This window comes from Oryza sativa, chromosome 1 (genome assembly GCF_034140825.1).
Source record: "Oryza sativa Japonica Group chromosome 1, ASM3414082v1".
NCBI lineage: Eukaryota > Viridiplantae > Streptophyta > Magnoliopsida > Poales > Poaceae > Oryza > Oryza sativa.
Genome location: NC_089035.1, coordinates 7,814,927 through 7,830,000, shown reverse-complemented (window position 1 = coordinate 7,830,000; position 15,074 = coordinate 7,814,927). Strand labels below are relative to the sequence as shown.

The 15,074-nt window shown below is 45.0% G+C and overlaps 3 protein-coding genes and 1 non-coding gene across 4 annotated transcripts; 2 read left to right on the top strand and 2 right to left on the bottom strand.

Moving 5' to 3' along the window:
- Nucleotides 1–166: 166 nt before the first annotated feature.
- Nucleotides 167–1,064, bottom strand: LOC4327691 (monothiol glutaredoxin-S3-like). The gene has a single exon (NM_001409237.1). The coding sequence runs from the start codon at nt 775–777 to the stop codon at nt 367–369; it is 411 nt and encodes a 136-aa protein (NP_001396166.1). The 5' UTR covers nt 778–1,064; the 3' UTR covers nt 167–366.
- Nucleotides 1,065–4,617: 3,553 nt separating this feature from the next.
- Nucleotides 4,618–4,691, top strand: TRNAI-UAU (transfer RNA isoleucine (anticodon UAU)). Its single transcript has one exon. It is a non-coding gene; the product is annotated as a tRNA-Ile (tRNA).
- A 2,895-nt stretch (nt 4,692–7,586) lies between these two features.
- LOC4327689 (uncharacterized) lies at nt 7,587–11,950 on the top strand. Its single transcript, XM_015771598.3, has 12 exons — nt 7,587–7,774; nt 8,266–8,449; nt 8,534–8,596; nt 8,697–8,799; nt 8,964–9,068; nt 9,151–9,224; nt 9,301–9,427; nt 9,615–9,678; nt 10,306–10,497; nt 10,853–10,973; nt 11,063–11,287; nt 11,369–11,950. The coding sequence occupies exons 1-12, from the start codon at nt 7,704–7,706 to the stop codon at nt 11,447–11,449; spliced, it is 1,410 nt and encodes a 469-aa protein (XP_015627084.1). The 5' UTR covers nt 7,587–7,703; the 3' UTR covers nt 11,450–11,950.
- A 765-nt stretch (nt 11,951–12,715) lies between these two features.
- LOC4327688 (uncharacterized) lies at nt 12,716–14,419 on the bottom strand. Its single transcript, XM_015772338.3, has 2 exons — nt 13,652–14,419; nt 12,716–13,573 (listed from the first exon to the last, which is right to left on the bottom strand). Exons 1-2 carry the CDS (start codon nt 14,279–14,281, stop codon nt 13,052–13,054), a joined length of 1,152 nt encoding a protein of 383 aa, XP_015627824.1. The 5' UTR covers nt 14,282–14,419; the 3' UTR covers nt 12,716–13,051.
- Nucleotides 14,420–15,074: the final 655 nt, after the last annotated feature.

Sequence of the window (15,074 nt, the reverse complement as noted above, 5' to 3'; positions counted from 1 at the left end):
ACGACCTAGACTGGTGAATGAAACATCCATGTAAACACATTTTGATGTGCCGATCAGAGTTGCATAGATCAACATCAACATGGAAAATACGTTCTTATATCCTGTGGCATGGTAGGGATAAACCAAAGTACGATCTGGGACTGATCTAATCCAATCAAATTCATGATGACCTTGTGAACATCTCTTGATTGATCAACTCTGTTTCTCTGAAGTTTCGAAGTTTCCATATGATCGACGCAATTAAAGATAGAATTGTATCGAGAACGAAGCACAAACAAATCTACAGTTAAAAAAGATCAAAAGGGACATGCATATGTTTTAAGCCTAATGACTCTCTCTCTCTCATCGCTAATGACGAAGATCAACTCAGAGCCACAGGGCTCCTGCCTGCTTCAAGACCGGCACGAGCTCGCCGGCCATGTGCATGGCCATGAGCCGATCGAGCCCGCCCACCAGCCTCCCGCCGATGAACACCGCCGGGAATGCCACCGCCGCTCCGCCGCCTCCGTCGCCCGCCGCAGCCTTGTCGCCGCCGTCCTTGCGCCGGCGGGCCTGCAGCGCGGCGTCGACGAGCGCCGCCGGGTCGGCGTCGTCGCCGACCTCGAGCACCGCCGGGTTCGCGCCCTGCCCCAGCAGCAGGCGCCGCGCGACGTGCGCCATGCAGCACCCGCGCCGCCCCACCACCACAACCGGCTTCTCCTCCACCGCCCTCCGCACCTCCCTCTCCTCGTCGGCCGCCGCCGCCGCCATCGCCGCCGCCGACCTTGCTCCTTGCATTTGGGAGCGAGGAGGGGATCGATCGCGCGCGCGCGGGGCGGCGAGTGATCAGGGCGGTGGTCTACTTGTCGAGGTGTGAACGCGTCGTGGACCGAAGCGACCGCTCAGATATGGAGCCACGGATGGTTAACTTGGTTAGGTCAGCCTCCTTGTCTTGGTATGCACCAATGCACATAAAACATGGAAATCATTTGTTTACTCCTTAATTTCTGCTCGATCTGCTTCATTGGAAATTTTTTTTGGAATATATGCTATTATCTGGAAATCCGGCCATTAAACGTTGAAAACACGGAAAGTCATTAAAGAAAAAGATATCACGTTGTGAGAATGATTTGCTAGATTGATGGACATTATCACACAGGTTTTGTATTTGGGTTGAATATGTATGCATTTTCTTTCTTTTTTTTAAAAAAAAAAGAATGTGAGATTCAATTGTACAAGTCGATACTACGATGGTCAGGTGCTACTTGGTTCAAAAACAAATGGAATTGCCTAGTTGTACTACATATGCAAGGTCAGCAAAACTGTTGCCACCGAGCACCAGGGTGTTAGCAATCGTCACTGCCATCATCATCAGTTGAAAACTCCTCGTCGTCTACTCGTCTTCGCTCGGCTTGCCTCGGTGATATCCATGTACAGTATGTGTGGTGTGTGTCACATGTGCGTAATTATGTACTACTAGTCCATTCGTTTCGTCATCAGTGATGCGTTCCGATCCATCTCGTACTTAATGACGAACATGTCGTCTTGACTCCACTAGACCCAAAGTACAGATCAGCAGGACCACGTAGATCAATACGTAGACTCTACTTCCAAACCTGAGTACATAATTAGTACTTTTTTTCTCTCTCAAACCCATACCGGCCAGTTCAAGCTATGGTACAATAAACGCATGTAAAATGTTTGGCAAGTCAATCTTTTTTTTTCCGAGTTTGGGTCGTGGCAACTAATGAGCAATTACACATTTCCTTGCATAGCTAGAAGTTGATTTTTTTTTAATAGAGGGAGTAGCTAGTTTGGTAGCGAAGTCGTTCTTAAATTTCGTTCCCTCCCAACGTGCGCATAACAACATCTTCAATAGCATTTTCAAATCAGACTCTCCAAACACTCATATAGCTAACTCCCCATCTGATTTAGCTAGTCAAACTAGATACTCACTCCAACAGATCAATGCTCTCCAAAATAACAACGGACCCACATGTCAGCCTCTACTCTTCTTCCTCTCTCTCCCATTCTTCCTTATGTTTCCTTCTTTTCCCCTTTCCTTCCTTCCCGTCGATCACATTGTTGCCGACGACGGCCGACGCATGGCGCATGGTGGTGCAGCGACGCGGGAGGTGGAAGGCAGAAGGCGGCGCGGGGAAGTGGGAGGCGGCGCTGGGAGGCGGACGGCGGTTCACCAACGCCGACGCTGCCGAGGTGGTCCCCCTCTCCCCGCCGACCACTCCCCGCAGCTGAGCGCCGTTGAGCTCCCCTCGGGTTGCCAGATCTAGAGGCCGCCGCCGCGAGGTGTTTTGGCTGGCCAAATCTAGCTAGCCAGCGAGCGAGTTTGGCCATCCGGTTGGTCAGTCTGTTGGATCTCTTTTTTGTGCTTGAATGGCCAAAATTTGGCTGGAGAGACTGTTGGAGATGCCCTAAGGTCGTCTGGTCCTTGGCATGTGATGTGCACTAGGGTTTCCGATCTTTCAAAAGGTTCTGATAAACAACGATTTGGGCGGAGTCGTAACAAAAATCGATCCAGCTTCTTGAATGCGCACGCTCTTGAGCCTCGCAATCGTAGCACCACGTCTCCTCTGGTTATCACCCGTGTCGAAACGCGGATGACCTCGCTGAGAAGGCTAATCCCTGTTTGCCAATCGAAGAACACAAACAAGAACGAGATAGAAAACAACCAAAATTGCAGATGAATGATTAAGCTCACGAGTTGGGGTCTTACAAACCGATCTAGCGACGAAACTGTTCTCGACAGAATAATCTAAGCAAAACCCAAAAACCTAAAGATGGCGGCGGGTACTGATATATAGAGTTTAGGGTCGTGCAATCCCCTCTCGACGCAACCCTAATGGGTTCCAACACGATACACGGGCCAAAGGCCCAAATACGGTGACGCAGCACCAGGACAGATTCTGGACGTCAACTTGTTCGGTCAATTCCCATTGACCCGGAGAGAATTTGGACGTGGGACCAAAACCATTGGAAAGGTTATCTTCTTAGCTTTCCATCCATATAAAGAACGCCCCAATCCGAGCATGTATGCGACCTGAGCGTCCGTTTTAGTGCAGACTAGTCCTGGACTCCGAATTGCACTCGACGTCGACTTGGTTTGGGCCTCCACCTTGACTTAGACGTCCTTGATGATCCTCCATGGCTCTAAGTCCTTCTCCAAGTGTCTTCTTGTCTCCTCCATTATTTCTAAGCACAATATAATCATTAGGTAACAATCTATTCTCGAATTCATACAAAGAAGAACATAGGAGCGAGCTCGTCTCTAAATTCAATTGTCGCGCACGAGCTCTTGTTATCGGTTCTTGAATGACCGTTGGAGGATTGTTGTGTGTATTCGAGGTAATGATGTCCGCAGCAGCATGTGACAGCCAATGCAAAATACAGTGCTTTATTCTCGATTCATCTCTTCAGTCAATCTCTAATTATACGAGACTGAATAAATGTGTTGGTCGTGCAAAAGCGGCCAAGAGCAGGGTGGTGTAGTTCGCCTATTGCGCGTTCCGCGGGGTGTACACGTCTCAATAGGGATGGAGCTATCGTCCGGCTAGCCCAGACAATCGCCCCGGCTCACCGGTGAAAATTCCATTAAATATTACTAATACTTTTGAATAAACTGATCAGGAAATTTCTATAGCAAATGTAGCTATAGTGAAATTTGCCCCGTTTCAAAAGTTTTTCTAACTCCGCCACAGGTCTCAGTCAATGTGCGCGTCTGTGGCAAACTGGCAATGTGGCATGCATGCAGCTGGAGGACGACGACGATGACGAGGAAGCGCGCGTGATGCGCGGCGCGCCGCACGTCGTCAGGGCCCGGATGATCGATGCAGCGTGATGCAGAGTGCAGGGTGCGCGCCGACGATGGCGAGCGCTCACCTACCTAGCTACCGTGTGTTTCGTACGCATATGTGGCTACCTACGTACGTCGTCGTCGGTCGCTGGCGTACGGTGTGTGCGTGTGTGCATCTCGCATGTGGCGCGTAGGCTGGCGTCGGGTCTTTATCTGTACACATAGGCGCGGCGCTGGCGAAGAATGAAGCGGCCATCGATGGGGATCGATCGATCGAGCTGTAGGCTGGAGCCTGCAGGATGCATACATGCGTGCAGTGCACACATGGGGAGCGACTTGCGGACGGTCGGCATCGATGGTTAAGAGGCAGCATGCAAGCGAAGGACCGAATTAAGGGGCCCCGTATGGAAATTTTGTTGCTTTGGTTGGATTTGATCATCTGCTCTGTTTTAATTTGCCGGACAGAATGTGCTGTTAATTCTTGGATCCCCACCTGGACTCCTGGAGAAAAGGAGTCCGGTCCAACAATTCGGCCCTGTCGTCGTTGCTGGCGAATTTTCAGTGAAGCTCATGAGCTGATGTACGTTGGGGTGTGGGTGATGGTGTTGTCATTCAGTATTTCAGTGTGCCCGTTGGTTTTGCGTACGCCTACATATACATTGGTTTTGGCTTGTTTGCCTCCATCGTTTTTCTCTCAACTTTTGTTATTGCTGGTCCAATAAAACCAGTATCTCTATACAGAGTGCCATGTTAGAACGTAGAAAAGGGTTCTCCAAAAATTTCTCAGGACAGTACATATAAATTATAAGAAAAAATAATTCAACCAGGGTCCCGTAGCTCAGTTGGTTAGAGCGTTGGTCTTATGAGCCGAAGGTCGCGGGTTCGAGCCCCGCCGGGACCAATTTTTGCTGAAAATAAATGCAAATCATAATATTGTTAAATACATTTTTTTTGCTGAAAATAAATGCAAATCATAAACATCTGTATGAAGTTTTTTTTATTATTTAATGCAAATTAAAATAAGTTTTTGCTGAAAACGATTGCAAATCACAAACATCTGTATAAAGTAACTTCTAAAAGTATTTAATGCAAATTGCGACCAAATTTTGCTGAAAATGAAAACAAACCATAAACATCTCGGGTGTAGCTGCTTGCCTCTTCGGCGAACTATGGCAGCGAGGTCGAGGAAAGAATATTGTTAAATGCAATTTTTGCTGAAAATAAATGCAAATCATAATATTGTTAAATGCATTTTTTTGCTGAAAATAAATGCAAATCATAAACATCTGTATGAAGTTTTTTTTATTATTTAATGCAAATTAGAATAAGTTTTTGCTGAAAACGATTGCAAATCACAAACATCTGTATAAAGTAACTTCTAAAAGTATTTAATGCAAATTGCGACCAAATTTTGCTGAAAATGAAAACAAACCATAAACATCTCGGGTGCAGCCGCTTGTCTTATCGGCGAACTATGGCAGCGAGGTCGAGGAAAGGCGGCGGCACATGTAGGGAGGGGAGCACCGTCATCGGACGCCTCTCTGCCCTGGTTGCTATTGCCAGGATGGAAGCCACCGGCTTCAAGGGCTAAATTGACACAGCGGTAGTGCAGTGGAGGAAGGGAGAAAGAGGTCGCGGTGAAAAGGGAGGATAGAGGACTACTAACGGTAAAATTTGGCATATTCTATTGAGTAAGGAGAAAGCGCAGAGCGGTATTGATGGCGTGATTTTGGGATCCAAAGTTAGAAGATTGCATCAGCTAAAGCGTATCGGCGGCAGAGTTATGAAAGTTGCCGATAGGACATGGACGATAACCAGGAATCGACCCCTTGTCGGACTCGGTATGGGAAGATTTGGTGACGTTACCAAGGGGAGGTCGAGTTCTCGATAAGGATACAACATCTTAACTTATTTATTAAATAGATTGAGTTAGTTATTTCCTTTTATGTTTTAGGAAAGTTTGTTTTATAGTTCGATTGGGCTTGTAAATTTTTTACTTTATCCTTAGGAAAATTTGAGTTATATCCGATAATAACTAGTATTTACTTATGGTATAAATATATACATACAGAGTCTTTGTAAAAAACAACAGTTCAATAATCACTTTTCGGCGCATTCCTACCCTAGTTTACAAGGTTTTCATCTCAACGAGTTCTTATATTCGAGTTGAACTGTATCGGCTTAGTCCGATCTCCGACAAGAGGTGAGTTCCGTCAATAGTTTGCTTGTATCGGCGAGGCTAGGGCTTCCATCGATTAAGTTCGATACTCTAAATCAGTCGATACAAGCGCTAATTTATCATATACATTGTTCAATCTAAATTAAACAATGTTATTTACCCATATCAGGTAGTTCAACTCAGGGCCACCTTCTATTGTCTAAATTACTCTTGTAAGGTTTTTTTAGATCTTACGATTTCTATCACAGCTTGGTGCTGCATCAGTTAGTTTTGACCTACTAAGTTGTACTTGAAATTGTAAGAACTAATTTGCTCTTTGATTGTCGATAGGGTCACCGGGGTTTCATTCGGTCTTACCTGATATAACTATTCTGATTTACTGTCTTTGCTTAATATATTATATCTATCATCTTATCTAAGACTATCAAACATTCAAATCTATTAAGCTTGTAATTGGTCCCGCAACATATCAGTTAAGTCCGATATGTTGGGATTAAGACTTGTTTAGTATATTTAACTGGAAACATGATATCTGTTGTATCAGAGTTCTAGCTGATATGTTATCTCTAAGAACCTAAGTTACTTCATCAGCTATGATATAAATTCATATATTAATTTATTTCCTCTTGAGTACAAGCAACTAATATTGTCTCGGTTAGGTCCGATCTATCTCGATTGCTCGTATTTAAGGCAAAGATCGAATTAGTAATTGCATGATAATTACCTCTACCGCCGATTGCAAGTAATTTAGGTCTAATCCACAAACATATGTTCATCGACTAGTTATTTCAGTTATAAAATTATTCTATGATTGACTTTAACTTTATTAATTTTATGCTATATAAATTGTGTTTGACATATATTATTGATTTTTCTAAGAAAAAGTTATTTATAATTATATGTAATCTAGATCTAGCTTATGAACAAGTATCCTTCATATTTATAGCCAATTCATTTGTACAATAGTTTACGCGATACAACATCGGCCTATCGGCTGATTGGCTATCATTTACTAATTTTTGCTATTGTCTATCTTATTAATTGCAGGATCACACCAACCGGCACGCCTTTAAACCAGTAGTTTTAGACCTGCATTAAAGTTAAGCAATTTTTTCAGAGCATCGTGTTTTGCATCAATGAGGACACGGAACGTGCAAGGACACGTGAGCTTAGAGCGGTGCCAGCGACAATGCTCCAGTTCCATTCATGTCTTCTTGGGCTATGGCGGCAGAAACGAGGGAGCTCAGCAGCATTGGGCGCCGCCGATCCCATTCTACTGGACTGCTGCCACTGCCGGGCATGACCATCCCTGTGCTCCTTCTGAACGGTTGAAGCTCGAGCATTGTTGTCAGCTAAATATTTCCTAACTACCCTACCTAAGCATTGTTGCCACGTCATCAAATACCGTCTACAATACTGTTATAGAAGTCAATCTGTACCGGTTTTAATAATTTGAGTCTTCCATCCCGATTTTATGGTTACATTTTAAGGGAGTTAAAGTGGACTTTTTTCTAAATAAAAATACACACCAATTGCCTATTGGGCCTGTCCCTAGAATGGGCTCAGTGGGCTCGCTGCGAGCAGTTACAAAACGGGAGAAAAATTGGCGAGCACGGCGCCTCCGCTTCATCCTTTTCCACCTCTCGGCCGGCGTCGCCAAGGTTTGCTGCGACTGCGAGGCACCCCGGAGCCACAAATCCTCCCCGCCTTCGCGCGAGCTCGCCGGGGGGAGAGATGCTGCTGGACGAGCCCCTCGACTTCGAGAAGGAGGATCCGCTCCTCCCTAAGGCGCGCCCCGCCAAGAGGTGGCAATCCGTCCCCATTCTACTCCGCTTTCTTTTTTTTTGGGTGCCGATTGATTTGAGGGGTTGGAGTGGATGTCAGGTTTTGAGTTCCATTTTTGGGCAATTATATTTCTGGCGCGTATGGTCGGGTCTCGAGTAATCGGGGTGGGTGTGATTTCGCTGGTTGCGGGGGTTCCCTTCTTCTGATTTTTCTAGGGTTTTAGGGGATAAAGTGAAACTGCAATGTCGTTGCTTTGGCTGGTTTATGTTTGGTAGTAGGATTGAAGTAGTAGCAGTAGCACTCAGTCGATGAATCCGTGGTGTTTGCAGAAGATTCGTTTGATGAGTGGTCACTGGTTAGCTGACAAGATGTGTAGTGATGATATATATTGTTAGTTACCATTGGAATCGTTTGCCCTCAAGGTGTGTAAATGTGTTAATAACAGTTTGGTGTAGGTAGTACGACCATTTTAGAGACATATTTAATTTACCACTGCCCATTTTCTTTTCAGGAAGAAGGTTATTGGGTTGGACGATCTTTTAGAGGATTTCTTTGCAAGTGGTAAGGATGACCTTAAAGCTTATGGTATTGAGTCCAAGCATGGATCCAAAGGATATAATTCAGATGATGAAGACAAGAAAGTGAAGGAGAAGGAGATTAAGTTTCGCAAATTTGTTGAGGAGTATGAGGAGCAGGTAGTTTTCAAACAAACATCTGTTCATAAAACTTTTACATTTTCTATGTATATTCCTGTCTCTAAGATATTATTGAATTTACAGTCGAAAGAGTTGGATGCTGGTGATGATGTGCCCCAATGGGGTCAGAGAGTTTTTGGTTGCCAGGTTAAATGGCCCTACATTTATTCAGTTAATGTTGAGTGCGACAGCTAAGTGATTTTTTCTATTTTTTAAAACTAAATATCCTTATGTACTGTGCCTGCAGAAATCCCCTTCTGTTCTTACTGTCACAGGAGTTGAAAATTGTCAACTTCTGAAATCATTCTGTGCAAATGAGCATTTAGGTTTTGATCTAAACATTGAACAAGGTTAGTTCTGTTACGAGTGTCTAAGTATCTGACTTGCAAAAAAAGATGATATTATTTGACTTGTCTTTGTTTCTACTTGAGCTTTTCTTCTTCTCGACTGTACCACTATGGCATAATATTCTTTTATCAGTCACTTCAACATTTCTCTATTGCTATTTGTGTAGGAGAAGGGTTTCTAGAAGGCTTGTTGGTGGATGGATGGCTTTTGAAGTTGGTCCTCTTGCATGGCTCTGTTGAAGATTCTATAGCATCTTGGGCACTAACCAAATGTAAGAATTGATATATGTGTGTTTTTCCAGTTATTATTGTTTGATTAAACTGTACTGTATGCTTAACACCACTAGCTACCAGTGTTGTACTCGTGTAATAAGAAGTTTCGAGTTGCTGCATCTGACTTTTGGGACAGTGTTCTTTCCCTAAATGAGGTAACGTATTTATAAGCAAATGTATGGTTTGTGTTATACTTTGAAGATTCTGCATGTAAATTTTTATTCGTTACAGGCTGACAAACTCTCAGTTGACATTGGACACTTTCCAAGCTACTCTGTTCTAAAGAGTGCCATACTCAACTATGGATATATATTTGATAATTGCACTGAAGTTTCCACCTCTGAAAGTGTGATTGCAGGTTGGTTCCATCCAAATTGTTCTTCCTTTATTTACAGTTTACTCAATTTTTAATTCACTAATTTTCAGCCTCGTGATTATGAGCATTCATGAAAAATTCATGTTTATTTCGTTATTTCTGAATTAGTACCCAGTAGTTTGGACATTCTGAAAATTAAGCTTTTCCTATTTATTATTTGATACTTCAGATGATGGCCCACCTCAAAACATCATTGAATGGTTAAAAATTACATCTGCTTGCTGCAAAATCAGGTAAGTGGAAGCTTCTGAAGCTATTATACAGAGATTACATTGCCTTAGGTGTTTCTACTTTTCTGTCATTCACAAAGTCTAAAACAAAAGACACTATTACACACTAACAATTTAACATCAACTGATCTCTGTAACTTCATATTTGCTTGTTAGTTTCAACAGAGTTATTTTGTGTTGTAATCTCTCAAGTTTTGGCTAAAACAAAATAATCAGTATAAATTTGTGTGTTATTGCTTATATAGATGATAGCTCATAGTTATATTATATTAGGACTGGATGTTTCTAGCTCTGTCTGTAATACTGATGTTATCCCAGTATGATGCAAAATTCTGCCCAAATCTGCGGTCACTATATTTTGCGATGATAACATTCTAGAATTGTTCTACTGCTACTTAAGGGACATTTTAGTTTCATGATTCTGTCCTGTTCTGATGTTCAGGCTTCCAGTGTGGCTTTGTTGTTCCACTATTTGTGATAGCGATGTCTTTTTGTATGGTGAATGTAAATCTCTGTATTCATTTAATCCTTCTAAAACAATAAATATTATGATATTAACCAGTGTTTCAGTAATTCTGCTATTCTTTTTGTACCAAGTTAATTCTATTTGAATATTTATTTGATTTACAGAAATGTGCATTCCATATTCTCATCTTCCGAGGCAGAAGAACTCCTTGTTATTGTTATTTCCTTATTTTTGGACCGACAACTTGAGGGCCTGCTGCTTATTTTGGGAGACTGTCTGAGTTCACTTATCTTGTACTTCAATTCAAGTGAATGGGAAAGTAGCTGTCTAATAGTGGCTCAGTCCATTTCCCAGAGGTAAATTTTTTCAAAACGTCTTATTTTTAAGACGAGATCTGTATTGGTGATTTGTAACCATTTACCATTTCATGGTATACTGATGCCCAATTGAACAAGTGCTCGAGTAATTTATGGGTGAATACATTAGTTAGATATTGACTAGGATGCAATAATGCTTTCTCAACAAGATATGTCGGCGATGAACCTTGTTATGCCGTTTGCTCTACGTTGAGGACTTTAGCTTCTGTACAATTCTATTCCATCTCTTGCAATGTTTCGTGTACAGTAACTCATGGTATTTTGTTAAAGAATAGCTCACATGGCTTTTGCTTACGATATTTGCCCATCTGAAATCAACTTCATAACATTGCAGAGTCACAATGGACCTGAATTGTTTAAGGATTGTTGACTGTATCACTGGGACTGATTACCGTAGCAAATTCTTAAGGAGCCAGCTGGCCCTACAATTCCTCAAAGTTAGCTTTGGCCTTAAGGTAAGCATGATTGATGAGCATGTCTCTTCAATATACCTTTTGGTATGGTTGTGCTAGCCCATAAATTTTTGTGTGTTCTGCGTATTCAGGTGGCAAATGTTGAGAAGATCTTGAAGTCAGTCATGTCCATAAATGTGAAGGATAAAGATTGCAACTTTTTCAGTCTGTACGTATACCTAGTTTTGATGGATAACTTACTCTTCTCAAGTGATGCCTTTAGAGATAAGCATGCGATCATTAATTCTTGGCGTAATTATCTGCGGAATTGTTCAACCCAAATAGGATGCACAGACTGGAGATTATATGCCTCAAAGGTACTAAAACATTGCATTCTTTCAGTTGGTTTTTACCCATTTCTCCATCTTGGTTATACCGGACCATTTTGTTTCATCCAGGTTCGGAACAAGGCTTCTTATCTTCTGCAAGGTGCGGTCTTGAGAAGATCTGCTGGCGGTGCTAGCTTACCCGTTCAGTAATTTGAACTTACTGAACTGGATCAAATGGTGCTGTTGACAGTATCTATATTTAAACTACTAGCACCAAAAACTGCATGGCAGGGCAAACTTTCAGGTTCTTATATTTGCTTTAGGAATTGTAGGCCATCTTTTGTAGACAGGGGCAAAATGCTGGCAGCTTGTTTATGGTATCATGGCTGACAGCACATTTGGCCCATGTATAGCTTGTTCCAGTATGTGGAACCTTTCAAGATTTTGAGACACTTGTAGCTGATTAGTGATTACCCCTTACCGTCGGTTTTGGGATTTGCCATCCGGTATGGAGTGCACGTGCAGCTTCATCAGATAGAGTCTCCTCGACTGATCGCTGGAATTGGTCAGATTTTGCGTGAAGCGTGGAATTCATCAAATGTTTACCACTCATATTTATGAAATATTGTCAGCATTCAATGAATCTGTGTTAAACAGGTCATACTAACTAATCTTTAAACGAGTCTATTACAACGTCCTTGTTTGGCTGAACCGATCTTAATTGTCAGTTTCTCCCGTTCAATTAAATGGCTCGTATCTCGATGAGTCCATGTTACGTTCTGCTGCTGCAGCTGGTGCTTAACATGGCACAAAAATACGGCGAGTCGGCCGCAATCGGTGCCGATTCGAGTTTGCTTGATCATATTCATATCTGACATCTGATGATGCGTACTGTATGCTGTTTGTCATTGGATCTCTCGTGTTATCGGCGCCGAACTGTCCAGATTCCAAACATTGTTTTTGGACTTGCCTGCTGGTAGCCAGAAACCGGCACATGGGGATTGGCCGGACAACCAGAGGTATGCGTCGCCTTGCTCTCCTGCTATGCTAGTATCAGCCAAAAACTCCTGAACAATGGTTAGGAATAGCAACATTTTCACTTGAATCGTTGCGTTTCCTGATCCAAGGCCCCAGAATTTTGCTATATTGGCAGTAACATGGATATAAAATTCCCTTTTTGGTCAAGATTGCCTTGCTCTCCTGCTATGATATCAGCCAAAAACTCCTGACCAGTGGTTAGTAACAGCAATATTTTCATTATGTTGCCTGATCCAAGGCCTCAGAATTTTGCTATATTGGCAGTAACATTGATATAAAATTATCTTTTTTTTGTCGAGATTATATACTACTCACGTTGGCTCCCTTGGAACCTCTGAATTCTGCAACAATTTCGTAGGAAATGAAACATCCACCCTTACTAGTTACTAGGATAGTTACAAGCAGTGGTGTTCCAAACAAAATTTGTGCGAGAATTCATGAGTTCCAAATGGAGCCTCTCAGCATTATAGATTGTAAATCCTTTCATTTGGGTATTAACAAAAAGAATAGGGCGGTTGCCGCCATATTATTCATAGATCAACCAAAGGAGGATATATAAAGAAAAACAAAAGGTGGGAAGAGCACTGAACATCTACCTAGATGGAGTATCACCCTCTTGGATTGGAATGGAATTTGCAGGCGAAAGTAACAAAACTCAACTACTGAAATGGTAGTAGTATCATCGAGTTGGTGCTTCTGGTTTCCGCGGTAAAAAAAAAAAAAACTCGTGTGATCGTGTGTCTGGTCCGGTCGACGCCATGTATCGATCCGATTTTAACACTCTTGTCGGACGTTGCACGCCACGGCCTGCGCCCACATCCGAAGCTGGTCCTTCATCTCCGCCGCCGACCTCGCGTCCGCCTGCTGCAGCCTCATCGCCGCCGCCGCCGGTGATCGGGGCGCCGGCCGCCGCACGTGGTACCATGCCTCCGACAGGTACGGCCGCCGCACGGCGGCGACGGCGTCGCTGCCGGTGGCGGTTGTGGCTGTGTTTGCGTCGTCGTTGTCGCTGGCGGAGCCGGAGCCGGTGGGGGTGGGCTTGCCGCGGAGGCCAGGGAGGACGTCGGCGAGGCTCTCGCGGAGCTCCTCCTGGTCGAACACGAAGCCCAGGTCCCTGAACCCCTGCACCTCGATCGACTCCAGGTCGCTCGAGCTCTTCCACTTCTTGTCGTGGAACAGGCTCTGGTGCCGGACGAGCGGCTGCTGGTTCGCGCTGAACGACCGCAGCTCTCGCCGCGGTGGCTGCCTCCGATGGCCGCCGTCGCCGCCGCCCGACGTTCTCGGCGTCCGGTCAGCCTGCAAGGATCAATGGGTTAAACTCGATCAATCATCATCCATGGCGGTCAATGGCGTTTGGGGGTGGGCGGTGCGTACCTTGGTGGTGGGCGTGTGCGAGCGGCAGTGTCTCTCCAGCGTGCTGTGGGCGTGCCTGAGCCTGGACATGCCCGGCGTCGTGGACCCGGTGGCGGCCGCCGCCGTATCCTCGCGGCGGGCGTCGTCGTCGCGCCCCGTCGCGGACGACGTGACGGGCATCGACGGCGCGCGCCGCAGCGCCGACCTGACACCTTCCTCGGCGATCCTGGTGCGGAGCACGCCCTCGTATATCGAGCTCCAGTTCAGGTCGTCGTCCTCCGCGTCGGCTTCCTGATCGCCACCACCGCCCGCCGCCGCCGGGGCCTCCTCGACGACCTCCTCGTCCTCCTTGGCGATCTCCATCCCGACGCGCGGCGACGGGAGCGACGGCGTCCGGAGGAGCCTCCGCCCCGCGGACGCGAACAGCCTCGACGTCCCCACCGCCTCCACACCTTTCCCCGGCCGCCCACCACCACCACTCACCGTCGACGGCGACCTGGGCAGCATCGGCGGCCTACCCCCGCCGCCGCCGCCGCCGCCATGCCTCCCGTTCTTCCCCAGCGTGTTGCTAAAGAACCAGTACTCATCCAGCAGCTCCAACGCCGGCGCCGTCCCCTCGCCGCCGCCGCCGCCATGCCCCGTCAAGCTCATGCCCGCCTGCTGCGTGGCTGCCCGGCGACTCCGGATTGGCCTCAAAGCCGGGGTGGGTGGTGGGGTGGCGTGGCGTGGCGTGGCGCGGCGCGACGCTGAGCTGATCGAGAGCGATGCGAGGACGCCGCTTTCTTGTCCGTTTTCACTCGCTCGAGTGGCTCCGGTTTTGTTGCGAGGCGAGGCGACGGGGTGGGGCCCGCTTGCGGCGGTGGGCCAGCCACATGCATATGCCAGATGACAATGCATCATTCATCGCATCGCTCATTATTGATTGGATCAGTAATTGATAAGCTTGATATATGTACAACCACTGCTATCTCCCTTTCATATTATACGTGATTTTGATTTTTTTTCTAGTAAAACTCCTTTAAATTTGATTAATTTGTAAATGATATAGCAATATTTTTTATACAAAACAAATATATTATCGAAATATATTCAGCGTTATATTTAATGAAACTAAATTGATATAGTAGATGCTACTAAATTTTTTTTATAAATTTGATCAAACCTAAAGGATTTTGATTAGAAAAAAATCGAAACAACATACTAATATAAAGTGGAGGGAGTGGCTAACAATAGCCTAATACTACCAATAATTTCATTTCGTTTTCTTCCGGTTAGTTCCATCTCTCGTGCAGTAGTACCACAGCCAGATGACGTGACACATATGATAGTTGCTAATTGATTTGTTGAAAGTTTTGAATGCTGGTTACTTCGGCGAGAAGAACCGAATCCGGTATAGCAACGGGGAATTCAGTGAAACGTACAGATGCAGGGAATATATGTTTCT